The following is a 27,055-nucleotide window of genomic DNA, read 5'->3' as shown; positions in this document are numbered from 1 at the left end:
AGTCAGTATCACTAAATGAATGTTTTTCTCTTTTCCCCACATTTCCAACTCACTCCCCCTCTGGACTGAAATCTGACAACATGGTGGTATTATTCATCTCTCTGTGCGCTGCACTTTCATGGAAACACCCGATGTAAGTGTTCACTCTGTGGGTGTATGTCATGTTTTTGCATCAACAAGAAGAATTTCCTCTGGGGGACATTACTCACCAAGCAGAGTGGCTACAAGGCCAAAGGGTCAATCCACCCCACACATGATGCAACAGCGCCATCTCCAGGCATGGCATCTGCAGAACATCACTATCAGTCCATTCGTGGAGTCATTTGGAATTTAGCAACGGGTATAATAAACAATGTCTCCTTGCCAGTGTACTGTTTGTTCTCACCGTGCATCTCAAAATGATTGTTTGACTGTTCATAACCAGGACAGCTCGGCAGTTGGTACTGTGGACTAAGTAAGAAGTAAGAAGGTCCTGGTTTGACTCCAGGAGCAAGCTGGGGCCTTCCTGTGTAGAGTTTGCATGTTCACCCTCTTCCCTGCATGTTTTCTCGAGCTTCCTCTTACAGTCCAAAGACGTGCACATAGGTGTTAATGGGACTGTGAATGGCTGTCTCCCTATGTCGGGGATAAGTTCATCCGGAGTTAGGTAAGTGGAAAAAGTAGATGGATGTTCATGTCCACTTGGTAGAGCCAAAGCAATATTTTTTTAGAGTGAATATGCAGACTGGTTAGTATCTGTATATATTTGTGGGTGGTTACATGATACAGATCATACTTTATTGGTCACTCCATCTTTGAAGTATTTCAAATTAGTGTATTAGTGTTACATGATATTATAATAAAAGTCTGTTTTTATTGCAGCCTTTTAATCAATAAATGTTTAGTACAGATATAGATTCAGAATTTTGACAGTGTGTATAAAAGTGACACTTATCTTCAGATGTTTTACAGTAACCATCATACAACAATACATCAATGTGTTTCTTTTTTCTAATTAAAAAAATAGTAATTAATCTTTGTTATAAAAGGTGGTGGCCACGGCTTTTGCAGTTTGAAGCCAGAAATGAGCAGACACTTAAACAGAGAGAAGACATTTAAACAGGTGAATTTAGACATTATTGATTATGTGACACTAAGCGGACTTTACTAGGACACAACTAGAAAACACTCAACACTAAACTCAAAACACCAGAGTCTTCGGCTTTTCCCAAGGGAACTCCTTCCTGCCAAAATGACCGTAGCAGGCAGTGGCCTGGTAAATTGGCTTCTTCAGTCCCAGCTCTCTGTAAAAGCGAAGTGCTACACTGTTAATAAAAGAATCTCTTATCTTTATCAGATGCAACTAGGACAAACTGCACATACTTCACAATCACTCCAGGCCTCAGATCAAAGTTCTTCTGTACGATCTGCAGCAGCTCGTCTTCGTCTCTGTTAGATGTGCCGTAGTGAAACACTGAGATGGAGAGTGGATGGCTCACACCAATAGCATAGGAGATCTTAAGAGCATGGCAGAGTGGACACCAATCATCACACGTTAGACACAAAAACAGTGATGCGAATAAACAGTGAAATACTTTCTTTACACGTTGATCCCCTTAATGCCATTCGATTGTCACCTGAACGAGAGCTCGCCTGCACAGTCCAGCCTTGACAAGTGACTTGGCTACCCAACGTGCTGCATAAGCTCCAGACCGATCTACTTTGGAATAGTCCTTTCCAGAGAAAGCCCCTCCTCCGTGCCCACCCCATCCTCCGTAGGTGTCCACTATGATTTTACGTCCTGTGAGTCCCGCATCTCCCTGTTGATGTATAAAAAATGTCAAAGGCATATCATTCATGCCCTCACATCGGATGAAAATCATAATTTACTCCAGGCTTTAGTCATTCCTAACCTGTGGACCCCCAATAAGGAATTTCCCACTCGGCAGCAGATGGTAGATGGTGTTATCATCCAGGTACTTGGCAGGAATGACAGCCTTCACCACCTTCTCCATTAGGTTGCATCTGATCTCCTCCAGGGTGATGTCAGGGCTGTGCTGTACTGAGATCACCACAGTGTGGACACGCAGGGGCTCCATGGCTCCCATGTTGTCTCGATACTCCACGGTGACCTACAGAAGAGAAACCAAAAAGCGGAGAGGGTATAGTTTCATCCATAATATTAAAGGAAAAACACAAAAAAGATGAAGTGTGCAAGATTTTCCTTGTGAAAAAGCTTACCTGTGATTTGGAGTCTGGCTGTATCCAAGGACACGCTCCATTCCGCGACAGCTCCTTCATCCTGTAGTTTAGTTTATGAGCCAGAAGCAGGGTCAACGGCATGCACTCCTCAGTCTCATCCGTGGCATAGCCAAACATCAAGCCCTTAAGGGTGAAAGGCCAGTTACATAAAAGTTTGTATTTAAATCTTTAATTGCAAATATTTACAAATTATGTCTCTGAAAAATATGAAGTGTTTTGCAAATAAGTTGTTGCTTGGTTTGCCACTTGAATATCTCAACAAATAAGCTTACACAGTCATTCCAAGTAAATGAAACCCTGTAGTGAAGGTAATGCCTTGACCCCCTTTTCCCATATTTTTTATTTAGTGCTAAAAATCAAGTTTTTCAAACAGTCCTTCGGTGAATACACCATTTAAAAATTCTAAAGGGAGGCGAGGGAGTAGCGCCAATCATCAGTTTATTCACGATTTCTGAAAAACTGGAAATTCCTTGTGGTTACATGATATACACACACACACACACACACATTAATCTCTTATGAATATTATAGCAAAAAAAATGTAAATAATAATTTACTTGGGAAGAAATAGTTCTACTTCATTAAAGAGATCAGAAACAGTAAGAGTTACACAAAAATATGTATGAAAGTTGTGACGTCGTTTCTTATGGGTAGTTTTCAGTATTTGAATGTCAAAAGAGTTACAATCAGAATTATGACTTTTTTCAATATTTTCATCTTTAAATTACAAAATTGTTGATTTATGAATTTCCTATGCCTTTGCTGCTGAACCAAAAACATAAAAAAAAGGATTAATGTGTTTATTATTGGCCTCCTAATCCTAGCCCCAACTCCAAAATACTTATTCAAACATAGTAGCTGAAAATCAAATACTGAACCTGGTCCCCTGCACCGATATCCTCCTGATCCCTGCCTTCGAACACACAGTCTGAGATCTCCGCACACTGTGGCTCCAGAGCCACTAGTACATTGCAGGTCTTGTAGTCAAAGCCTGCACATCACAGTTGAAAAAATATCAGCAACACTCTTTGACTCTGACTTTCTGTAAAATCACGTAATCAAAAGAATACCAATTTCATCCATAGTTTACCTTTTGAGGAGTCATCATAGCCAATCTTCTTAACGGTGTTTCGCACGACTGTCTGGAGGTCTACCGTGGCTTTGGATGTTACTTCTCCAACTAGTAAAATCATGCCAGTCTTTGCCACACATTCTGTAAAAATTGAAACGAATACTGTGAGCGAGTCTCAGGAAGAGAGGAAGACGATGGTTTGTTATCTGAAACTGCATTTATTTCGTCATCCAAGAGGAACCCAGAAGAAAAATGCTGACCTGAACTTTGATCTAAAAGGCAAACACTGTTTAATTATTAGTTACCAAATTAGCCTACCTTTGCAGCTACATTCAAAACTAATTGAACTTTATTCACTCTAAAGATCTGTTAGTACTATTAGTTCTGACACATCACGATCCATGGTCCAACTGCTTATCTCATCGTTCACATAACAATAGCAGATGATTTGGAATTTCTGTGTTGAATTCCTGACGGAAATCTTACTAAATAGTGAAAACGTTATCACGCCAATCTAATAAAACTGGAAACTTACCACAGGCCACTTTAGAGTCAGGGTCTTGACTTAGGTACGCATCGAGCACAGCATCACTAATCTGATCACACATTTTATCTGTGAACACAAAATCAGTATGTAAAAAATTCTAATTGGGCAACAATAAAGTAAAGTGAAATAAAATAAATACATTCTGCAGATTTGTATTCAATTTGAATCCTGATATGTTGTAGAAGGATAATAATATATAAAATATGATAACAATGTTTATTTTTACTAAGCGATGTATTAAAGAAGTGTGGGTCAAAATTCCTCCACAATGATGAAAAATTAAGTCATAGATTATTTCAAGTCACTGCTAATAAAGGCGATTCTACAAGCTACTTAGTTTGCATCATAATTATATACTTAATCATACCAAGAAAACCACTTAACATATTTTCTAAAATGCTGAACTTTTCCAATAAATAATTTTTTTTCTCCTCCCACCTTTTGAGATTATCATGCTTTCTTTTCTTTTTTTTTCAAAGATGTTTAAAGTATGTTTAGTATTGAAGCTTCAATCTTGTTTAAATATTAAAACTATTTTAAATAAATTTTTATGTCACATTTTTGGCAATTTGCATATTTAATTTCAATTTTGTTTTAAATTATATTTCACGCGCTAGTGTTAGTTATAAAAAACATCTTAATTATTTAAGGTTCTCATTTTATTTATATTTAAAAAAAAATTGAATTTAGGATATAACATTTAATTATTCTGCCGCAAAAATAAATTTTTGAATATTTTAACATTCATATTCTCATTTAACGGAAATAACTGAAGTGTTAATTGATCATCATTATTTGCCCCCAATATCAGTTTTGAGTAAAATGATCTTCCATACACTTGTGTAGTTTGCTAACATCACGGCTGTGGTGAGTTACAAGGACAGACAATGTATGTGTGCATGTCCAGACATGTCCAAGTGTCTCTGATACATCCATGTGTGAATGTCTAGCTGGACATTGTTCGTTACACTGTGAGACATGAGTACAGCACTAGCCTACCGGAGTGTCCTTCTCCAACAGACTCCGACGTGAACAGGAAAGTCTTCCCGCTGCGGGTTCCGCTACCTTGGTTCATCTTCTGCTCGTCGACAGTCGCTGCAGAAAAGTTGAATTCAGCGGGTTAAAATGAAGCAAAGGGCAATCGTACCGATGTAGGTTTGCTTTATAAAGTGAAAGCTGCCTGTGATGTTCGCCGGCGCCGATTATATAAAGCAATGATTAACTCTGAAGGTTGAAGATAACTGTGATTTAGAAACTCCAGAAAGCAACTGATGAAACCTTTCATCAGTAGTCGTGCAGGAAAACATGATACATCAGCACACCGTAGAAGTAATTTCCGTTTCAGGATCTGCAAACAGCTGTAATGGCTGAAGAAGGAATGTTTGCAAGCTCGGGCAGCCGCAAGATGGCACTGTTGGGACGCATTTTCTTTTTTATATTGAACTTGTCACTCCCACTCCATGTATCTCACAGCTTTGGGCTAACAAATGAAGACTTTTCTAGAAAACACATTCCCAGCTTCTAAAATTATATGGAATATATTTAGACTGAGCCACTTAACAGGGCAGGGGCGGATCTACAGGTGCCCACCAGCTGAACCCACCCCCCACTTACACTTTTATGTCCTTAAAAGTTACTTTTAAAAACTAACTGTTTTAACTTACCTACCTAAAAAATCGGGTTTGTTTTCTTAGAAGAGATTATATTAGAATAAATCGTTTTAAAGTGTTTTTGTGGATATTTTGTTGACCCCATTTGCATAAAGGGGATTTTTACTACTTCACTGAAGAGACATGTGCGACACTGCCTAGACCTCTTTGCCGCCAATGTAAAGTTTTCTAGAGCCACGTTTTCTAGATTAATTGTTCATCATGTAATAATAAAACTACAGACAAAACGCTGGTTCTATAAAAGCATGCGCTCCAAAGAGAAATACACAGAGGCAATTTACTCAAATCTCTTACTGTGTGTAACTCAACTAATTATGAATACTTGCTTCCATTGTGATTGTAGCTGGATAAGCCTATTAAGACCATGGATACAACTTTTTTTAATGCTTTATATTAAAGAAAAGAAACATAATGTTTAGTGATGCAAAGACTTGTAATATTAGTTTCTTCTGTGATTTAGCTGTTCAGTATTCACTCTTTTAGCTCCTCTCCGGTGTTCTCCATCTGTCCACCAGATGCCATCAGACTTTGCTCCTCACGCAGTCACCTGATTCACTTATCTGCACTAACCCATGATCTGTAGCCACACCCATTCACACACCTGCTTCCCTTTACCCCTCAGTTTGCAGTCCTACCCATTACTTCATCTGGCAAGTAACCAACCTGTATCTGTCCTCTCCCTTTCAGCCTAAGGCTACCTTTTTTGTACCAGTGACTTCAAGCAAGCCAGCATTGATGCACACTTAAAGATTTGTCTTTATTATTTCCACTTCAGTAATCCACAGCTACTGTTAGTATTTGGCAAGCATTCCCCCTCTCAATGATCAGTTCCCACAACTCACACCCAGATCCTCTTTATTAGAGAAGTACATCCTGAGCTCAGTAAATAGAATAGAATAGAATTAATGGTTGAATGGCTTCAGTATTTATGTGTTATTAATGCTTTATTTTTCTTTGACTGCTACACAATCTTCAGTTATTCCTTGTCCTTTCAGCAGAACAATGACACACAAACGAGCACACAAACACTACTGTGTTGCACTGTGGGGGAAGAAAGCTGAAACAGCAAAAAAAAAAAAAAAAAACTGTAAATGAAGCACAATTTGGTGTGAAAACAAGACATACAAAACCTACACACATAACATATCCAGGCCCCGCAGGCTAACCCACTGTGTTAATCTAACGGTTATATTGTTAAAATAATATTCAACTTGTATCCCATATTGCAGCTTTATTTCTGAATCACCGAAGACAATTTAAAAAGGCAAAGGCCATGCAAAAATGACCAGAAATAGATATGATACATTGATGAGACAGCTTACAGACACTGGTAAATAGTGCGTCTTGTGACCTGTTTTATATAACATATTTTCAAAAGTTTTCTAGTAATTACATAAAAAGGGGCTAACCTGCACTAAACCGACGCTTGAATATGTTAGAATGAAGCATAATTTCACAACAGGACTTTGAAACTGTCATGTGTGGGCTGCTACACTGGTGAAATAACAAACTGCACAACACAGGATGAGGAAATGAAGTGGAGCAACCGAGTGAATACACCCCTTTATTGCCTTGCAAATATCCCTCTGCCGCAAACACAGAGTACTTTGCCCAGACATATCAGCTCAACACTGGCCTGCATTTACCACTCTGACAGCTGATGGTATGTAAACCACACAGAACTAAAACCAGTAGACACTTATTTACCAGCTTAACTTCAATCTTCTTTGTCTGTAATAACTAAACAGGGTGGCTGTTTTTGCTCTTATGTAGTGATCATATAGCAGCCTAGTTCCTCAAAAGCAGGAAATGAAAGTACTGCATGTTCATGTTCGACTAAATTTAGTTCTCTCTGGTGATGGCGACTTGTTCTGGTAAAACAGTGAGACTTTGATTGAGGCAACTGTTAGTTAATAAGTAACTGTGAAGAGGTGCAACCTTCAGGAAACGTTTGTCCAGCTTTTGCTGTATGACCCGAAACACAGATCTCTATGTTTGTTTATTAAATTAGTTGGACTGAACTCGTCTGAAGATTTCCTTTTTTTGTTCGAAGCTGGATTTTGCTGTTTTGACCAGGAAACAGTGTTGCTATGGTAAGTCGATGTTATTTTTAGACTATAACTTCATTTTTGCCTAATATACTGCTCTTCTATTGATGACTGAGGGTGACTTGATGTCAATCTTGACATTATTGAACAATCCCGTATCAAAATTTTGTAAGTAAAATTTACTTTGTGACAATGGTGCTCATCTGGCAGTGACACAGGCCTTGGTAAACTTACCGACACTTGACAGCACTTTTTCCTGTTAGCACAGTTGCAGGAAGTAAGGTTTGGTTCTTAGAAATAACTTATACAGGGACTGTAACACCGCCATTTGCCCGGCAGACCTGTAGTGGCATACACATGGTAGTAAATGTTTGGATAAGGGACCAACAGCACTAAAAGTGAATCAATTTCCACCATTTTTCACAGGCTGACCAACATTCTCAGCCAACTCCCGCTGTTCCGGCCTCTAAGCTTGACCAAGTGCAAGGTCAGGTAAATGAGGTTAAAGTTATTCTGACAGACAACATCAACAAAGTGCTGGAGAGAGGCGACAGATTAGATGATCTGATTGGCAAGACGGATGACCTGCAGGCGTCTGTAAGTATCTGATCGTGGGCGGGGGGGGGGGGGGGGGGGGGGGGGAGAGCTTGAAGCCATTTTATCTTTTATCATATATGAAGATATTATGTTTAGCTGTGCTACAAAGCATATTTATGCTTTTTGTTCATAAAGTAAAGCTTTCAGATACTTTGAGTGATTTCATGATTTCTGGGGATAGTATGGTATGTTTGTAACTAGACGGGTTGAGATTTAAAAAGAAAATCCTGCTCCTGATACATATAGTGGTAATAAAATGCCTTATTTGACACTAAAGCAGTTTCCCAACCTTTACAGTTTGTTGTCTGATTAGGGAAACGTCCCTAGCAGTTTCCAGTTCCCCTATAAACCTTTGTTTTCTTTTGCTTTCATTTACAGACCAAATTTGTAAAATAACCCACACATTGCTACCTGTTTCAGCTATTCATCTACATTTCTTTTTTACCGCTCACCCACTTTTAAATGTTTTATTGTTACTTTTAGCTAGGATGTTTAAACAGTTATACACTACTGCGGTCACCCCTTTAGTTTAGTATCTATTTCATCTCAATTATTTATATATGTATGGTAACTTGTTCTCACTAGATACTTAATATTTCAGTATTTCATGCACATTTACATCTTTGCAATACATGTAACCATCCTTGGGCAACAAAGATTCAGTTTGTTCTTCTAATATTTTAGGGTTCCTGTTTTAATTATCCATTCATCATTCTTCATCACTTTGTAATCACTCAATCAGAAACCCTCGTGTTCATCTCTAAAGCTTGCAAATGGTTGATGCTTTATAGGGCTTCTGGAGATTGCGCGTCTTTAAACGACGCATGTGCTTCCTCAAATATCAGGGTTTAATTTGGCAGTTTTTTTTCTTTTCAGGCTGACTCATTCCAGAGAACATCCACAAGGGTGGCCAGAAAATACTGGTGGAAAAATGTTAAAATGATGATCCTAATCGGTGTGATTGTGCTGATCATCATCATCCTCATCATCCTTGCTGCCACAAAAGTTATATAAATTCCACGTTTACCTACTCAAGGCTGAAAGCTACAAACATGGCGCTTACCGGCATTTGAATTACTCTTGCAAGTGATCACTTCAGCTTAAGCAAAGACATGTAAATTTAAAGGGCTAATGATTGTTGATTATGTTATTTTGTGACAACATAATGTGAAAAAGAAATTGAGAGCAGCAGAGATTGAAGTGATATCAAGTTAGCTGAAATACTTTAACACTCCAACAGTCTTACATGTGTGACATAAAACCACTCTATTAATGGAACAGAAATTCAAATGTGTTTATTTTTATTTGTCGCATTTCTTCATGTCCAATACACTGTATATATATATTGTATGTTTATGACTGTCAAACTCTGTAATAACATATTTAATATATGATTGATGACTATGATAAAGATAATGAATTGTAATAACACATTTTGTATCTTTGCTACCACATTACTGAATATGTGAGTGATTTGTTCCAACCAATGTTACATTTCAGTCATGGAATATATGAAGCAGTTCACAAGTTAGCATTTGGACATAAGTACAAAAAACGAAGGGATGAGGAAAGCAAACTGATCAAACATTGCAGCAATCCAAATAAATGCATAACAATGAAATACTCAGTAGGTATAGGAGAAAATGTACTGTAGGTCTTGGTGTTCTTCAATTACTGTCTTACAACTAGCTAAGTAATCTTTGCTGGATACCATCATCTCTCTGGCCAACGCTCCAACAGCGCACGGTAGACTTTCATCACTCTGAAACCTATGAAAAACAAACAACAATAAATCAGCTATAGACAAACAAAGAGGGTAAGATTGCAAAACAATAGGAATCCCCTGTGTTTATAATGTCCAATGTAATAAAAAAACTATAAGAAAAAAAACAAACTGATTATTTTAACATATTACATAAAAAGTTAGAAAGTTAAGCTAGAGATCTTGAAGTGCATTAAATTGAAGAAGTCAAAGCCAAAATACTAAATGGAAGAAATGTTCAAATTGGTCAAAAATACACATTAAAGAAAGCATTACATGCAAATTTTCTGGAGATGTAGTGACACTTTGATTCTTCTCATTTTACCAAAGGTTATAAGAGGAAAATTTGTTACAGGAAAATTAACAAAAGGAGGAGCCTTTTCCATCGCTGTGAGTAACACAAAACAGAACAATACATGTACACAAATTAAAGCACTTTATCCCCCAGCACAGTAGAGTCCAAATACGAACCAGGTTTTAGCTCATGGACTACTGGCTACAAGAGCTAAATAAAGAAACAAGCATTTTAATTAAGATTAGGGATGCATATATTAACATTAGGAACTGGAAAGTCCAGAGAAAGCTGTATGTATCCTTTAAAAAACAAAGTTATTTTTTCAGATTTATAATTATTACTTGTGGGGGAGTAAGGGCCTGTAAAAAATGACAATTACATATGTATATTTTACGTTTTACATTACAAACAATTGCAAAGAAATTAAAAAATGGAAAGAAAGATGACAAAGCTGGACGTGTCCCATATTGTTTAGTTTAGAAATGCTGATACAGGATGTTGGAAGACCATACCAAATGGCAGCATTCGAGAGCGTATGCTTCTCATACCCGGTCCGCATTGAGCGGGCCCTGAGAGTATCTGGGAGTCAGCTCATGGCCTGCAAGGAAGCTCCGCTGGCAGGTACAAACAAGGTATGTCAGAGTTAGGAGACAACATACTTCCTTCTGTTTCCTTGCACATCCTTAACTTTGGCATCCATTTACTGTAGTAGCAGTACATTACCTGTTAACTTTACAGTTTAAAAAAAAAAGAGAAGATGCAAAAGAGGCAGCAGAAGCCGGCTGTTAAAATAATCGCCACAAGAGCGTAGCCTCTATGTTACCACTACTGTAAAGCACTTCAGGGTGCTGAGAAAAAGAAATTTATGGAGGAAATTATGCATAATGTTACCAAACATCAAAGTAAATATAAAACTACTTTAAGTTTAAAAGCAAAAAAGTATATATGTGCTATTACATACCTATTTCAAGAGGAGGGTTTCCCCTATTAATACGGCTTGTAACTGTTCGTGTGACCACCACGTCGTGGCGACTTGCCATAACCACCAGATTGATCTACACATGTGAACAAAGTGGGAATTTCACACGTTTGTATTGTTCCAAAAGTAGAAAAAAAAACTGGCCGTAAAACTATACTCACTGTTGTAGTCACCATAGCCATAATAGTTGTTGTAACCAGAGTAATCATAGCCACCATATCCTCCATAGCCTTGATTACTGTAACCATAGTTGCCATAATTTCCATAGCCTTGATTCCAGTAGTTGCCATAACCCTGGTTCCAATTTTGATTTGGGCCTGAAATTAAAACAAAACAAAAAAAAAAACAGACACCAAGTTGACATAAACTGACCTGTGTTTCAAACTAAAAACGCAACAGTCAAACCTCATCTTCTATTATTAAATCAGACTGTTAGATTGAGAGCAGACTTAACTGCTAATTTTGTGATTTACATCCCAGAAATGTAAATCAGTTAAGAATTTTGTATGTGTGTGTTTTTAGTTTGTTTGTTTTTTAATTACTGTTTTACCGTCACATTTACATAACAAGTCTAACAGAGGAGAAAGCTTTGTTATCTTTAAGAACAGAAAACACACGCAGTTTGTACAAGTAAGCTTTATAAATATCTTTACCTGCAAGAAGTTATGCAAAACAGTCTACACTCACCACCTCTTCCCCGAGACCTAGATGAATATCCTCCTCTGCCACCCCAATACTGCTGCTGTTGGTACTGCTCCTTAGACATCGCCACTTTTATTTCACACTATAAGAAATTACCAGATTAAATCAAATTAAGGTCCCATAATTCACCACAAATTCACATTAGTCTTCCATGTTCGTACACATTTTATATGTATATATATATAAATCTCTCTCTCTCTCTCTCTCCATACATACACACACATTGTGCATCAGCCCCTTTAAAGAAGGGTCTGTGAGTGACAGAAGCAGCCAATAGGAGCAGCCCAGCTCATTTAGTACACTATTGCTGTCAAAACAGACCAGAATGAGACACACTGTAGCTTCCAACTTTCTCCCTGCACACCACTCTTACTTTAAAATGCAGCCAAATTCTTTGTTTTTTCACATATATAAATGCAAAGTTTGTCCAACAAAGTGCTGCAGTTACAAAAATCGAAATTTCATTGGTGGAGAGCAGCCTGTTGGTAAACAGCTCTCCGTTAGTAATGGACCACATTAAAGTCAATGTTTCAAAGTAGTTCTCTTGTCTGACAACAGAAACCAAAAAATATACCCATGAGTGCACAGTTATTGTGAATTTGAATGAGTACAGAGATTAGAAAAGAAGCAAACAGATGTAAATGCTAACAGAAAGCCAGATGAGTTTAAGTGCACTGAAGCATATAAAGTAACACCCACACAGTACTTTTTAAAAGGTTACTAATCTGTCTGTAAAAATTCCACAAAGTCACTATCATTCCTCAGCATTTCTTTTTCCCCAGAGCTTTGACACGCAATCTGTGTATACAGTCAAAGCTAACAATTATGTTAGCCACATTATCTACATTTGAAAAGAACAGGGCTGCTTTAGTTGCTGTCACGTCGCTGTTGTGTGGCTCTGGTGTTTAACACCTTAGTTTGATTCATAATTATCATGTTAAAACACCAAAGTCACATAAACGAACCTTTTGATGCAGCAGTAAAGCAACAGGTTGATCAGCTATAAAATTTATAAGTGGAGTCTGGCTGCTTTGATAAGACAATAAGAGTTGCCTCAGTTCAGGTAAACTAACAGGGTTTTTTAAAATTAATGTTTCATTTATTTATTTGTAATAGAGACAGAACGGTGGGGGAGAGACCGAGTGAGAGAAGACATACAGCTTTTCAACATATGCATCGCAGACTTTTTTCTACATATAAAAAGGGGGGAAATTCTGAAAAATAAAAGCACATAATATAGGATCTAAAAGAAAAGGACTGTACCTTGCTTAATCCAATATTGTGGTACTTTTTTTCCATAATCTTCTTTACTGGCTCCTCCTCCTTGAATGTGATGAAACAGAAGCCTCTCCTTTTGTTTGTTTTGTTCTCCATGGGAAGCTCAACGGACTCCACCTGTTCACATTAAGACATAATTTAATGGGCAAATAGGAGCCCTGCATAGCCACACAGAACAAGTGGGGAAAAAGATCAAACAAAATCTAATTTTCATAAGTCACTCACCTCTCCGAAGGCACCAAAATACTCTCTGACTTTCTCTTCAGGAGTGTCAGGAGAGAGACCACCAACAAAGATCTTCTTTACTGGCTCCTTGCTCTTCATGGCCTTGGCTTTTTTGGGGTCAATCACCTTCCCATTAAGTTTATGTTCTTTCTGTGAGGCAACCTGTAAAGCAATATAGACCATTGACAAAAATGTACATACGTGAATATTTCATCTTTCATTTTGATTTAGCGGAACGGATGTTTGATTGTTTGGGCATCATTGAGATCAAACTTTATAGCTTGTATTCATAAACCGCGCAGTAGTATAGTTACATTCATTCTAATTTAAATCCAAATTGCCAAAAAAGGCCAAATATTAAAATTTTCTGCTAATCATTAAATAAAACTGAAAAAAAAAAAAACCACCCACACAGACATGAAACTGCACAATCACAGCAAGTTCACGTCTGTTAGAAAAGCAAATTCACTGGTAATTAAAAAAAAACAACACACACACACATCCACTTATGTGAACAGGATAATACCTTATCAACACTTTCAGGTTCTTTGAAGAGCACAAACCCAAAACCCCTTGACCGTCCAGTCATGGGGTCCAGCTTTAATGTGCAGTCTACCACTTCCCCAAACTTTGAAAAGTAATCTTTCAGGTCCTTCTTAGTCGTGTCCCAGCTGAGGCCTCCAACAAACATCTTCCTGTTGACAAATCACACAAAAATAAGCAGGTGGTGTCTATGTGTTGAGACTGCTTTATAAGATATCTATGCAAGCTTCTTTAAACAGCTGGGCTGCTCAAAGGTCCCCTCATTTGCTACAAGTAATCTATGTAACTTGCTTAGTAAGTAATTTATCATCAATTTACATCCAGACAATACAATATCAAACACAGCAGATCCTCCATTCATTAGGTGACTAATGAGGACCTGATTTCATCTTTTATGTGCAACCAAAATGTGAACACATACAATGGTTTTTCCTAGCTCAAAATGGGCCTTCACATATAAACATGTTTTGTCCATATTAAAATAGGGCAAAGAATCTGTTCCCTTTCTTAACAGAAGTCTGTTAACATCTTTCTGTTGTTTGTGACCATTTGATAAAGAGAAATGTATTTATTCTTGAGTAAATTCAACTATAATCATAAAACGTGGGGTAATTGTTTTGTTATTTTAAAGTGACGGTGATTTTTAAATGGTGTAAGTCCAAAACCCCTTTCTATATCAGAATCAGTCAATCACTTTATTGCAAGGAAAACCATGCATATAAATCCACCAGTGAAGTACTGTAGACCTGCAACCAACCAGTGCAGTGTTATTATCAAGAAAGATGGTTTTGTTTACAACTGCAGTGATAAAATGTTAAGATATTCCCTAAACTGAACCTGTTCTAATTCTTTTTAATTAAGGGATTCAGTGACCAGGTTGATATAAAAGGACTGTGACTCACAGCTGATGGCGATATATATATTTTGTAAGTCTTGTGACTTTATTTTGGGTTTTATTTCCCACCTTTTCTAAAAAGGGAAACAAAAATCCTGCACTGTAATGTATGCTCTTCATACAATTTTGGAACCATTAGCTCCACTTTTGATTGATATTGCCAACACTTAAACATTTGCTAATATCAATGATTGGTAATCTAATGCAATCTTCTTCTTTTTAGTGCTCCCGTTGGACGTCGCTAAAACGGATAATCTGCCTATACTTCACCCTATTCTTTGCATCATTTTCTGTCACACCACAGGACAATAACAAACCAATACTCTGTATATGCATCCATACTTTGATTTTCTGAACAACGGTTTCTGTTTTTCTAAACAGAAAACTGAAAATAATAACAAACATTCAAAAGTAAATGATATTTGAAAATATCACTTACTTTAGTCTAACATTTCCTTTTAAAACCCAAGCTTTTAAAATAGCAAACCGGTAACACTCAAACACCTCGGAAATCATTCTAGTGTAATGTTTAGTTTATGAATGCTTGTTAAAATAATCACCCCTCCTAATGAATAAAGTAGTACCCAGCAATAACAATGCCAGGTCCTGCAAAAATCCGGTCCTGCAGCTACAGCATCTTTTCGATTATCAACAGTGAACCTGAGTCTATCCACCCTTCACCATCACCATACCCTTCATCCTCCTCGTTTTTACTGGCGTCGATCCTTGATCCTTCGGCCTCGCCCCCCATAAGGCCACAGTCCCCCGCTGCTGACATCGGGTCGTCACTGTTTGCCTCTCCATCCTCCTCCATTCTCATCATGTTCGGGTCGTCGCTTAATTCATAATCATCCGACATGTTTCGGGTTTTTCTGGAACAAGACTTAAACTAAAGTTTCACCCCTAAAGGGCTCTGAAATCAAAGCTACGTCAGATATCTCTGCTGGAGCTAAGCTAACTGTCTGGCTTCTGTCAGCTAACTGATGACAGGCTAGTCGCTGGCTAATATTTTGATATCATATGCTGTTAAATAAAATGTCCGTCCCTAGTTAGAACAAGCTAACTGGTCGGGTTACGTGAATCCAATGTGGGGTTAGTATGAATTTGGAGAAAACAACGCTCGGCATGAAAAAAAAAAATTAGGTTGAAGTTACGATAATATTGAGAGGTGACTTATGAGCGTCGCTTTGTTTTCGTCGCCGTCATCTTCTTCTTCGTCGGTTAAAAACGGCTGTCAAACCGACGTGAAAGCTAGACCGCGCCCCCTTCTTTATGTAACAAATAGTACATTTTGGGCTTAATTCCCTCTTTTTTGTAGAGCCGTTTGCAAAAATACAGATGAAAAAAAAGGAAATAATTGAGGCAAAAAATAAGGAACAGAGCAAACCAAAAAGTAGAATTATGTAAAAGACATTTTTCAGTTAGTAATTTATACTCTGAACAAATTTTTGGTCAATAATATACCAAAGACAAAAAGTAGATTCATCATGATTGATGAATCAAATAACCAACCCACCCATCAGCATGTTAAAGAATATCATAAGATGCAGAATCTAACAGTCCTAAAATTGATTAATTAATTAATGTCATGACTACAGTACTGTGCAAAAGTCTCACCCCTCATTTATTTATATTTTTCTTCCAAGGAGCCAGACTTTTGTCAGTTTTTAAGTAATCTTGAGCAAAACTTCAAGGTTTTCTGAAGACGCATGTTTCTGCCGCTTGTTAAAATCACTTACCTATTGGGACAAACCAGTGTTATGTTGACACAAGCTACTTATCAAAGCACCAATTTTAAATTGCACCTTTAAGGGTTTTTTGTTTTCCTTTCTTTTTTGTGGTTTAGCCATTTGTGATCCTTACTGTTCAATTTGGAAGCACTTTTTAAAAACAGTTTGGACTGAAGAAGAAGAAGTCAGGCTTCTGGGGGAGACAAGGCATTTATTAGAAGTCCATTTCCTGAATAATACCAACAATGTTTCACACAAAGTCTGGCAATGTTTCAGTATTTTCACTTCCCAAGATCAACATTACAAATGAACAACAAGTATGGCACATTTAAATAGACACCATCACCTGTGAGGGGGATTAATTAAGACATTCAAACAAAGTTTCAAATGAAGACTCATTCTGCTGAGTGCATCTATACTGTAATTATACTTTCTAAAATGAGACAGTTCACTCACTGCACAGGACTTCATACGTCTGCGACACATTTGTTTGGGTAGAGAGGAAGGAAAATGGTACATGAACATTTACAAAATGGTTAAGAAATACAGTTCACGCATATACATTTGGAGAGTGGCAGTCAAATACAGTTCATCTAAAAGGTAAAAAGCTAGTCTCACATGTCATGTGCAGTTTCCTTCAGGCTTGTAAATGTAAAGCAACAGCTTCCCATTCAATCAAATGGTCCAATGACATTGACGTCCCATTTGTGTTCCTATAATGCTTGGTGCATCCGTTTCTATTGATGAGAAAAGCATCCTGAAAGAACTGGATGGTGAGCCACCTTTAAAGACTGGAATTTCATAATCAGCCCCATTGATTGCCAGCAGTCCCAGCAGCATCGCCAGTCCCTCGTCACCCATCAATGTGGAAGAAAAAAACCCCCCAAAACAATAAAACACTAGAATTGCAAAAAAGATGGGGGCAAAATAAGAGGAGAGGTCATCACGAAGTCATCCGTCTACGCACTTTGTTAAGCATGTCCTGTAAGCTGAAGTTGGCTAAAGGAGGTAATGAGGTTATAATGGCCCCTCTCCTCATCTGTCAGCTCCATGTTTCCAGGCCTGACCACCACCACAACATTAATGCCAGCTTCTTCTGCAGCTTTGGCCTCTGCAATGACAAATGCAGTCACGTTAAAAAAGAAAGTACACAGTTTTTTGCCCTTAACAGAATATTATTATCAAGACGTGACAATAAACAGAAGTGGCCAATAGGAGTCTCTTTGAAGACGGGTGTCAGACGGATTCAAAACCTCAACACAAAACGACTACTTTGAACATTTCAGTGTTTCACAAAGCCTCACTTTGCCGATCACTGCCTTCGTCCCACCGATCTATTCATCCTGGTAGTCTTTATGTTATCTTACTAGCAGACAAACACCAGACCAAACGGAGAATATTATCATTGCTAACATACTTACCCCGGGTGACGTCTGTCAGGAATGTGATTTCCTCAGGCTGACAGCCAATCCTCTCTGCAATTCTCTCATAGCTCTTTGCGTCCACTTTAGCCCCTATACTGGTGTCAAAGTGACCGTCAAATAACTGAAAAGAAAAAAAAAAAAAAATCAAACCATCAGATTAGACAATATCAATAACAAAAACAACAAGAGCTTACAATTTGTTTTAGCCATTAACAGCCCCTCCAATACAAAAATGTTACCTTCTTATAAAAAAATAATAAACAAAATTAAATAAAATAAAAATAGAAACTATGTGTAAGCAAAGGTTGTGTTTGCACTAAAGTAGGAAAGGGGAACAAACTTCTAGAAGATCTCCTTCAACAGAGTATCCAAATAGAAGTTTCTGTGCCTCCACGCTTCCAGAAGAGTAGATGTAGACTTTCAGGCCACGTGCTCTCCATGTTCTGATAGATGGAACTACATCCTGATAGACCCTGGTTTTAAAAAGGGATGGGGGGGGAAAAAGCAGCTTATTATTATGTTTTTGTGGGGTGGTGGTGGTGGGGGGGGTTATCTCTACTTCTGACAAACAAACCAAATTATGACCCAAACCTGAGTAAAGCGTATATGAATTTTAAAAGTGAGGAAAATGATCAGTGTACTTACTCGCCTTTGATTCTCCCAGATGCATAAGCTGACCTCCACATGTGACCCTGAAACTGTTTGAGCGCTGTGGACTTCCTGTCTGCTGCCATCTGCCACAGAACATTTTCTACTACTTCCCTAATGGCCTTCTCCTCATCTGTGTGAACTGTCTGGTCCACAGTGTGCACAGGACACGCCCGGTTCTGTTTCATGTCCTCTTCAATCTGCCGTGACAGTCAGCCTTTTTGTTAAAAGAGCACTAAGGCATGTTCCCTGGTTTACTTGGTGGATTAAAACAGGTATGTCAATATTCATTAAAAAAAAAAAAAAGGCAAGCAATTCAGAAAATAAAGGATAGAAGCTGAATATGTAAGAATTCTTCAGTACCCAAATAAAGGTTTTCCCTCCTTTGTTCACTAGCTGCTGATAAATAACAAACTGCATTCCTGCCAGGCTGAGTAACAGCCTGGATTTCATTCTTCCAGTAGGGAATCACACTGAAAAACATGTTTGCTAGCTACCTGTTTCTTTAGTAGATGAACATCTTGTTTGCACTCGTCTTCTTCCCAGTGAGTGGACAGGTAATCCTCAAGATGCTCTTTGATGTACGGAAAAAGGATATCCTAGAAATGAAAATATGGACACATGACAGCAAAAATAAATAAATAAAACATAAAACCCACACTAGAGCCTGAGTGATTTGTCAGCAGATCGATATCACCTATCTGCCAATCTGTATTTATAGCAGCGAATAAATTTAAATTTTAATAACAGAAACTACAGAAGAGACGGGAGAAACATCCTTCAACCAGAGTTGATGTCCATAGTTTGTCCACCAGGGGGGCTTACAAAGACTTACAATGCAACAAACAACAACCAGCTGATCTGAGCAGTCAGGCAGCATACATGAGTAAATAAATAACAACATACAACCAACGTTAGAGAAATATGATTGTTTCCCGTGTTGGAAAGCCGATGAACTTGAAAACGGGATTGTTAAATCACCATGTTGTTCTTAGACATCTTATATGGTTAGGCTCTAATTCAGTCTCTCTAGTTGGAAAATACCAACAGAACAATGTTTATTGATTCCTGTTTTAAAAGCCTTTTCCTTCATTTATGGTACAGCTGTTGTGTCTGTTTGCACAGACATTTGCCTACCCAGAGAGGAGTTTTTTTAACCTACGCAAATGTGGTTCAGTGTAGTTCTTGAAAAACCCAACAGTGTGTAGCTCAATGTTGATGAGCATTGTGAATGGTGACTTCACATGTCCATGTCTATTTCTAACGCACTTCCGTATTCTAAGACACACAGCAAAGAGGCTTCCATGAAAGTAAAAACATTACATGAAACTGCTAATTACAACACTTCTTGTGTGACATGAACGCAGCGTTAGGTGTGTTCGTTGTCAAACGGTATTTCTGGTTACATAAAGCAAATATAGACATTTGTAGAAGCAAATCAATAAAATTGCATTATATTCAGAAGATAGAGAGACCCTGTGAAGTTTTGTTGGTTTAGATGTGTGCTACCGGTGACAGGCAGCTGTTAGCATAGCCGCACAACCGTGCAGACTTCGTTTGCATTTCACGCTGCTTACCTTCACAAATGTAATCGGTGTGGTGGTGCCTTCAATGTCGAGCAGCAGGGCACTACTGCAGGCAGGAATAGAAACAGTGGCCATTTTTACTGGGTGAGTCTGCAACGGCTCTTGTTAGCTGACGTTAGCTTACTAATTAGCAGCACCGCGGTGGAAGAACCAGGCTGGACCCGGTCCTCGCTGTTTTTACAAGACTAACAGATCAAGCAGACTACAGATTATGCACGCGCTAACAAATTTCTCTGGTGGTAAGCCACTAACTAGCAATCACTTCACAGCTAACAAACAGGGCAGTAATATGCACACATGGCCAGCTCCGTCAGTTCAGACTCCACGCCAGTAGGCGGCGGTACCTTAATAATGAACAACAAGTAAAACAACAATAAGAATTTGTTTATTTGTTTAAAACATTATTTAAAATCGCTATTCCAACACTCAGTTTACTTGTCTGTGCCATTTTATTAAATGAAAGCATGTTTTGCATTTGGTATTATTTATTGGTTAACATTTATGCCAGTATAAAGAAACGTGCGAAGACAACAGGGGGCTATTTTATATGAAAGTGTTTTATTTGTCCTACAACAGCAATACTGAAACTATGCCAGAGCAACACTGTAATGCAGAGGTAGTAGTATAAGGTACACCTGTTAACTGATCATTAACACAAATATCTAATTAGCCAAGTAAGTAAACTAAAATTTTATTTGTATAGCCCCTTTCAAGATAAAAAATTACAGGGCTATAAAAGGGCTATCTTAAATAAACCAAACATGAGTGAACAAAGGTGAATAAGTCTGCACAGAGCTGATGAGCTGATTTTAAGTCTCTATGAAACTTTTCAACTCATATACACTTTCACCAGTCTTATAACTAAATACTGTGATGGTGGTCTTGAGTTTGACATGTAATGAATCAGCTATTATTGTAATGTTTTAATGTAGTTAGTACTGTAAAACTAAAATAGGGCTTGTTGTACATTTTCTATTTTATAACCACAAGTTTGGTTAATATGTTATTACAACACATCTCTTTTTTGAAAAGCATCTCCAAACTTAAAGGCTGGACAGGAACAATTCAATTTATTGGTGATACTTACATAGTGCAAGTAAAATTCCATCACCATTAAGTGTTTAGAAGTATTCATCTTCAAGATCATGATGAAGGGTCAGAGTGTATCTTTACACTTTCTGTGAGGATATTTTAAGTAATAAGTAATATATGATGTAGTGTCTTTTTGTTTTGTTTCAATTTCACTAACATGAATGTGGAAGTGTAAAGAGTGTGCAGCACAAGAGACTACAAGATCTCAGTTATTGAAGCACTGCAGGTTAAACCACGGCCACTTTGGCCACAGACACCCTTATCCATGCACCTTTAAAGCTTGAAATGCACTCCAAAGTTACCTATGTAGATCACATGTTGATCAGACATTGCAGAGATCAGTAGATTCCTGGCAGGGTGATTAAAGACAAGCTTTTCATTGCTGATTTCAAAAGAAGGTGGCCAGCTCTCTTTTCTGAGCGTGAGGTATTATTATCATTATATTGTCTTGATTACTCCATTAAAAAACAACAACAAAAAAATTGTAAAGGGTTCAGATCTTTCGTGAATATTCACCCAGAGCTGGAAATTGTCATTTTCAAATTTGGTTTGTAGTTAAGAAAGAGCACCACTGCCATTTCTGATTATTTTGACTTGTTTTAACTAAAATGAATCAGAAAATAAAAATGCATTTCATGGATTTCATTGTTGTTATCATTATCCTACATCAGATTGCTGTGGTCCACCAAATACTTTTTTCACATTTTACTGTAATTATTACATGTTTGTAGGTGGAAGCAGAGTTTGCCCACATCACCACTGTCCTACATCCAAATTCATGCAGCAGCTAGAATTCTGTGCGGGTTATTTTTGGGTGCTATAACTTCTGGCATTTGTTCCTGTTATTCTTTCTGTAATAACCTTTTCTCAAGAGATTTTTTTTACAAAGTAAGTAGATTTGGAAAAATCTCCCTAAACCTAAGATTTAAACTGTTTAAAGTGATACTTTCAGCTGCGGAAACTATTAAAAGTTTTGGGTATTGTGGACTTTTCAGTGATTACTTTTTGTGTTTTTTCCTTTTATTTTTTTTTTTACTTGTGTTCTTTATGGCACAATACAACAATAAGCTTACACACTGCCCTTTTCTTTGCTGCAGGCTGCTGCCATTGAAACTAAAAGAGCTCGTGTACTGAAAGCACGAATTGTTTATCTCAGTGAAGACCCAGAAACTCTCATAAAGGAGGACACTGTAAGTTTAGTGGCCTCTGCTTTCCACAGCTTTGCTTTGTGGAAGCAAAGAGAATGTTTTTTTGCAGGTTTGTGTTCTGGCTAAAGATTTATTTCTTTTAATTTTGAGAACAACCATTAGGGAATGCACCAGGTCCAGAACCCACAGACAAACTTGAAAATGTTGGGCTAATCATTGAAAGTGTTGAAGTGCTCCATGACCTTGGTAACATTGCAAATGTAGTCGCCATGTTGTTTGGCCTCCTTTACTCACTGGTGTTGAGCTACAGTTGAGCTACTTGAGTTCAGACAAGAAATTGCAAGAAAACAGAGGCGCACTGAAAGACTGTTTAGTGTAACCTTGAAATGGAACTGCAGAACACTTGGAACAAGGGTTTTTGTCCGCAACCATCAACAGAACTGGAATGTTTTTGATCCAGACATTGAGCTACTAATGGTCTTTGGAAACTATGTCTGAATATGTTTTAGCAGCTTTCAAATTGTTCATATGAGGTTTTTGTTTTATGTCAGTCAGGGAAGGGGGAAAAATAAAAATGGCGTCATGTCTGTTGTGAGTTGCAGTGCTTCTCCAGCAGCTCTAGGTATCCACCCCCATGTGGAGCCATATTAGCCCAACTATTCTCCACACCTGTTGGCAATTCAGCTGACGGTATTTAAGACCAGCGCTCTCAGTGAGTCTTCACCAGAATGTCTGCTAACATTAGTTAGTGCTGGGCCTTCAATTTGCGTACTTATCGTTATTCATTCTTGTTGCGTTAACTTATCGTTTCTTGTGTCAAAGTACCTCTCAGACCATTCACTCATCTGTGCAGTTCCTCACCTACCTTTTCATTGCTGGTCACTCCGTCATTCAGATAACCTGCTCCACCTGCCTGCCCCCCCTGCTGTCACCTCTGGTCTTGGAACACTGTGGAACTCTGGACTCTCTGGATCACAGCCAAATGGACACTCACCCTGAACCCGCTGGCAGTTTTCCCCCCACGCTTCCTCCGACCTGCTCACAAGTAAGGCAGAAACTTGTTTCCACCTGTTTACTTGTCTTACCTCCTGAAGCCCACCTGATACCTGTCTCCTCTGTTACAGAGCCTCTGACCCCAGCACCTTGTATCCTGATCCCCTTCCTGCGCTGTACCATAATTGACATCACTAGAATCACATATAGCTATATTTTGTAGTTTTAATTTTAATTTTTTTTTTTTTTTTTTTTTCTTTATGAATAAATATTCAATTTTGGGGAAAATCACTCAGCCTCCACCTCTGTCTGCATTCCAGCCTGTTGTACTGGCTACCCTGCTGTGACAAATGGAGAATGTAACAAAGATTGGCATGAAAGAGGGGGAAATGAGAGCTGTCATAAGGGTTGTGTGCCATATGTAAGTATTTTCTGTTTCTCCAAAACCTGGTATGTGTAGTTCTTTTCTGCTACAGAGTCCATTTGTTGTTGGTTTGCTCTTTAAATAAGATTTGATGATATTAACACAGCATAGAAAAACACCAGCTGTAATCTTATTAATGTAAGAGTGAAATAGAACCACTTTTCCTACTTATTTGCTCTTTAGTGAAAACTGTTAAACATTAAACCCAATTAAAGAGGAAGGAAAACTACTACGGTTATACCAGTTAAAGCAAATTAAGTGAAATAAAATCAAGTGATTGCCACACTAATTTAAGTCAAGTTGGAGCTGCAAAGTTCTGTTTGGTTTTTCCTAAATACAGTTAAATAACTTAATAGAACTAAGTTCAGTATAATGACATGTTTTTAGGCATTAATTAACACATTTAAGCATTTTTAGGAGGGGGTACTTTAATTAGGTCATTGCAGAGTGTACAGCCTGTAAGGGTTTTATAAAGAATGAGTTCTGCTGTGGGCCTCTCATTGCCTGTTTGTGGAAATAGCATATGATGAACTAAAGCCATGTCTTGACATTTAAATCCTTAATTTATCTGATTATGTCATGATTAACATGGATGACATTTTTATTTCTCATAGCTGAGCTGGTGAGTCCAGTCAGTCTACGTCAGATGGTCGTCACAAATTTGAGGAACCAGCCTTTAAGCAGCAGCCATTTGGACTCTATAAACAATCAAATCCTCTCCCTTTACCATGACCTGGTTATGGGGTCCAAGGAGTTTCCTCATATTACAGTAAAGGGATTGTTTCACTCAGAGCAGATGACGACAACTTTTACTGCTGTGCTGACGAGTCAGAGGGAGAACACCACTCAATCTCCTTCTACAAGCTCATCAGCTGGTATGATGGTGCTGCCTGCAGGGTGCCACTTACATTCTCAGATCCTGACTCCTGTACTTCCAGACAAGGTGGATATTTATGCACTGAATACAGACCGGAGGAACTGTGTCCACACCTTGGTGACGGCCTCATCGTCACCAGAGTCATCTCTGCTCTTGATCGCACAGAAGACAGTGAGATGATAAACCACTGGAGAGTCACGGACTACAGCTCAGAGGCAGAGTTATCATGTCGGAGTTCTGCCAGTTTCTAAAGATGTTTGGACAGGGTGCGAAGAGAGAGGCTATAGAGGACGAGAGCAGGAGCCCCACTCTACCAAGGAAACTGAAGCCTTCCCTGGAGAACTTATTTTCTCAAGACTCTTTAAGTTTTAAGACTTTGGCATTGATTCCGTCAACTGCGTTGGACATATGGCAGGGCTGTGACTGGATGTTGAACCAGGGACATCTATTGTAGAGCCAACTGTAAATCGGTGCAAAATGACGTAAGGATCCACAAAGACAGTGCCAAGTGTAAATTATCCTCTGCTGCATCTTAGACATCAGCAAGAATCAAGAAAGTGGTGAGTAATAAGTACGGGCGACCGTGGCTCAGGGGGGTTGGGAATCGCATCTGCAACCGGAAGGTCGCCGGTTCGATCCCTGGGCTCTCTGTCCTGGTCGTTGTGTCCTTGGGTTAAGACACTTTACCCTACTTGCCTACTGGCGTTGGCCAGAGGGGCCGATGGCGCGATATGGCAGCCTCGCTTCTGTCAGTCTGCCCCAGGGCAGCTGTGGCTAAAACTGTAGCTGCCTCCACCAGTGTGTGAATGTGAGAGTGAATGAATAGTGGCATTGTAAAGCGCTTTGGGTGCTTTGAAAAGCGCTATATAAAGCCAATCCATTATTATTATTAATGTTTGCTGTTGTCTCTAAAATGTCCCAAAATGTTAGAAAACATCTTTAAATTTTAACTTTTATTGTTGCTTTTTGCTTTTAAAAGTCAGAAGAAAAGGAGGGAAAAAAGAGAAACCACACAAAATAATTTCTCTCATTAAATTACACAGATTTTGTTTAGTATGTTTTTTGTTTTATTAAAGATGCTGGCTTTTCATTTTTAATTTCTGGTTCTGGTCTCTTCACTGTGCTGTGCTCCACCACTCCTGCAACCTAGAACTGGTCTAGTAACTTGTGTGTCTTACAGTGACATAAGTGCTACATAGGGGCTTTAGCTGTCTAGCTCAAATTTCTCTCTACGATGTAGGGTTTGGATTTTCTCTCCTAAACTGTATGTGTGTTTTCCAGTGTGCCAGTTTATGGGTGTCATCAGGCCAGAAGGTCTTTCCCACGCTGAAGCCAGCCACACCTGTCTTCCATCTAGATTCCAGGTGCTGCTGATCACTTTCGCAAAGTGGTTACTAAACTGTTTGACTGAGCTTGAGTCAACGCTGGATCGTTCAGTTATCGAGTTAGTTATTTGGGTCCTGTTCTCACCACGCACCTTGACATAAATAATAAACACTTTGGTTTAGAAACTGCATTTTGTCTTTAGTTGTGTTATCATTGTCTAATATTTAAATTTGTTCAATGATCTGAAACACTTTTTTACACCAATGTATGTACGTAGAAGTTCTGTTCAAAAACCATCAACAGAATCATTCCAACAATGTGAACCTGAAGCTGTCACTGCAACTCTACTAATGCCCAGTTTGTAACAACAGACATGATGCCTCATGCTACAAAACAGCCCTAAGAGATGCAGTTAAATGCGGCCTCCAAGTCCGAAAACACACACACATATTGACCAATTGGGCAAACTTGTCGACACTGTTCTTCAGAGGATAAAGTGCTGGTGCCGTGTTCCACCACCAGACTTCCAAACTATGTTGCAGAGATGTGCCAACCAGGAAAGAACAAGAGCCTTATGGCCATTTTCAGAACTTTTTTAAAATTTAATTGTAATTCTAAGAATTGTTTGGCACATGGTGTTTTGGAAATGTAAATAATGATCAAATGATAACTACAACAGCGGCATTAATAATAATGTTACGAAGAGTTATAGACCTTCATCGTGTCTTCTAAATCTGTGTGTAGAACACCAACAGATTCATTCATTAAAATATAGATGAATCACTGACTTGTGAGACTGTTTCAGTTTCTTTAGTTATATCTCCTCCTGTTTTCTTGCTTTGATGATGCAGGCTTACACTATCATCACTTTCTCCACTTCACCTTGAGGTAAACTTGCTTCTTTGCAAAGAGTAGTAGAAGCATGGCACTATATGGATGATTCAGAGTCACTA

General features: G+C 38.3%; 4 protein-coding genes and 1 long non-coding RNA gene across 10 annotated transcripts; 2 read left to right on the top strand and 3 right to left on the bottom strand.

Moving 5' to 3' along the window:
• Positions 1-499: 499 nt before the first annotated feature.
• Positions 500-5,267, bottom strand: mat2al (methionine adenosyltransferase II, alpha-like). The gene is made up of 10 exons (XM_040007159.1): positions 5,139-5,267; positions 4,860-4,955; positions 3,849-3,926; positions 3,332-3,454; positions 3,120-3,232; positions 2,221-2,364; positions 1,893-2,111; positions 1,617-1,799; positions 1,363-1,496; positions 500-1,283 (listed from the first exon to the last, which is right to left on the bottom strand). The coding sequence occupies exons 1-10, from the start codon at positions 5,143-5,145 to the stop codon at positions 1,181-1,183; spliced, it is 1,200 nt and encodes a 399-aa protein (XP_039863093.1). The 5' UTR covers positions 5,146-5,267; the 3' UTR covers positions 500-1,180.
• A 1,799-nt stretch (positions 5,268-7,066) lies between these two features.
• On the top strand, positions 7,067-10,436 carry si:ch73-234b20.5 (uncharacterized protein LOC449923 homolog). 2 transcript variants are annotated; one of them, XM_040007165.1, is made up of 4 exons: positions 7,067-7,193; positions 7,542-7,623; positions 8,005-8,175; positions 9,052-10,436. In XM_040007165.1, exons 2-4 carry the CDS (start codon positions 7,621-7,623, stop codon positions 9,187-9,189), a joined length of 312 nt encoding a protein of 103 aa, XP_039863099.1. In that variant the 5' UTR covers positions 7,067-7,193; positions 7,542-7,620; the 3' UTR covers positions 9,190-10,436. The 2 variants fall into 2 exon arrangements, with proteins under 2 accessions (XP_039863099.1, XP_039863100.1); XM_040007166.1 differs by having other exon boundaries at positions 7,082-7,193; positions 7,584-7,623.
• Positions 9,456-16,086, bottom strand: hnrnpd (heterogeneous nuclear ribonucleoprotein D). 5 transcript variants are annotated; one of them, XR_005692529.1, is made up of 9 exons: positions 15,547-16,086; positions 13,943-14,111; positions 13,417-13,578; positions 13,177-13,308; positions 11,899-11,995; positions 11,373-11,528; positions 11,194-11,287; positions 10,745-10,846; positions 9,456-9,944 (listed from the first exon to the last, which is right to left on the bottom strand). XR_005692529.1 is itself a non-coding variant. In XM_040007161.1 (8 exons), exons 1-7 carry the CDS (start codon positions 15,711-15,713, stop codon positions 11,220-11,222), a joined length of 951 nt encoding a protein of 316 aa, XP_039863095.1. In that variant the 5' UTR covers positions 15,714-16,086; the 3' UTR covers positions 9,456-10,846; positions 11,194-11,219. The 5 variants fall into 5 exon arrangements, 3 of the variants coding, with proteins under 3 accessions (XP_039863095.1, XP_039863096.1, XP_039863094.1); XR_005692528.1 differs by having other exon boundaries at positions 10,745-11,287; XM_040007161.1 differs by having other exon boundaries at positions 9,456-10,846.
• Positions 16,087-16,775: 689 nt separating this feature from the next.
• On the bottom strand, positions 16,776-20,538 carry enoph1 (enolase-phosphatase 1). The gene is made up of 6 exons (XM_040007163.1): positions 20,234-20,538; positions 19,154-19,255; positions 18,654-18,856; positions 18,349-18,481; positions 18,006-18,129; positions 16,776-17,695 (listed from the first exon to the last, which is right to left on the bottom strand). The coding sequence occupies exons 1-6, from the start codon at positions 20,315-20,317 to the stop codon at positions 17,556-17,558; spliced, it is 786 nt and encodes a 261-aa protein (XP_039863097.1). The 5' UTR covers positions 20,318-20,538; the 3' UTR covers positions 16,776-17,555.
• Positions 20,539-20,576: 38 nt separating this feature from the next.
• Positions 20,577-26,840, top strand: LOC120718610. The gene is made up of 4 exons (XR_005692530.1): positions 20,577-23,527; positions 23,607-23,896; positions 24,514-25,336; positions 26,058-26,840. It is a non-coding gene; the product is annotated as an uncharacterized LOC120718610 (long non-coding RNA).
• Positions 26,841-27,055: the final 215 nt, after the last annotated feature.

This window comes from Simochromis diagramma, unplaced genomic scaffold (assembly GCF_900408965.1).
Source record: "Simochromis diagramma unplaced genomic scaffold, fSimDia1.1 OVJJ01000682.1, whole genome shotgun sequence".
Classification (NCBI taxonomy): Eukaryota; Metazoa; Chordata; class Actinopteri; order Cichliformes; family Cichlidae; genus Simochromis; species Simochromis diagramma.
This window is presented reverse-complemented; position numbering and strand designations above follow the sequence as displayed.

What these genes read in the sequence shown, in the direction of transcription:
- mat2al (XM_040007159.1), bottom strand. An exon ending in TGTTGGAGAAGGACACTCCG is followed by an intron (nt 3,927 to 4,859) that starts GTAGGCTAGTGC and finishes TTGTGTTCACAG; the next exon opens with ATAAAATGTGTGATCAGATT. An exon ending in TGACTCTAAAGTGGCCTGTG is followed by an intron (nt 3,455 to 3,848) that starts GTAAGTTTCCAG and finishes CAATTTTTACAG; the next exon opens with AATGTGTGGCAAAGACTGGC.
- si:ch73-234b20.5 (XM_040007165.1), top strand. An exon ending in CGGATGACCTGCAGGCGTCT is followed by an intron (nt 8,176 to 9,051) that starts GTAAGTATCTGA and finishes TTTTCTTTTCAG; the next exon opens with GCTGACTCATTCCAGAGAAC.
- hnrnpd (XM_040007160.1), bottom strand. Translation starts at nt 15,713, where the DNA reads ATGTCGGATGATTATGAATTAAGCGACGACCCGAACATGATGAGAATG. An exon ending in AAAAACGAGGAGGATGAAGG is followed by an intron (nt 14,112 to 15,546) that starts GTATGGTGATGG and finishes ATTTGTCAACAG; the next exon opens with GAAGATGTTTGTTGGAGGCC. An exon ending in TAGGTCTCGGGGAAGAGGTG is followed by an intron (nt 11,529 to 11,898) that starts GTGAGTGTAGAC and finishes TTTTAATTTCAG; the next exon opens with GCCCAAATCAAAATTGGAAC.
- enoph1 (XM_040007163.1), bottom strand. Translation starts at nt 20,317, where the DNA reads ATGGCCACTGTTTCTATTCCTGCCTGCAGTAGTGCCCTGCTGCTCGAC. An exon ending in TTGAAGGAGATCTTCTAGAA is followed by an intron (nt 18,130 to 18,348) that starts GTTTGTTCCCCT and finishes TTTTCTTTTCAG; the next exon opens with TTATTTGACGGTCACTTTGA. An exon ending in CCTGACAGACGTCACCCGGG is followed by an intron (nt 17,696 to 18,005) that starts GTAAGTATGTTA and finishes TTGTCATTGCAG; the next exon opens with AGGCCAAAGCTGCAGAAGAA.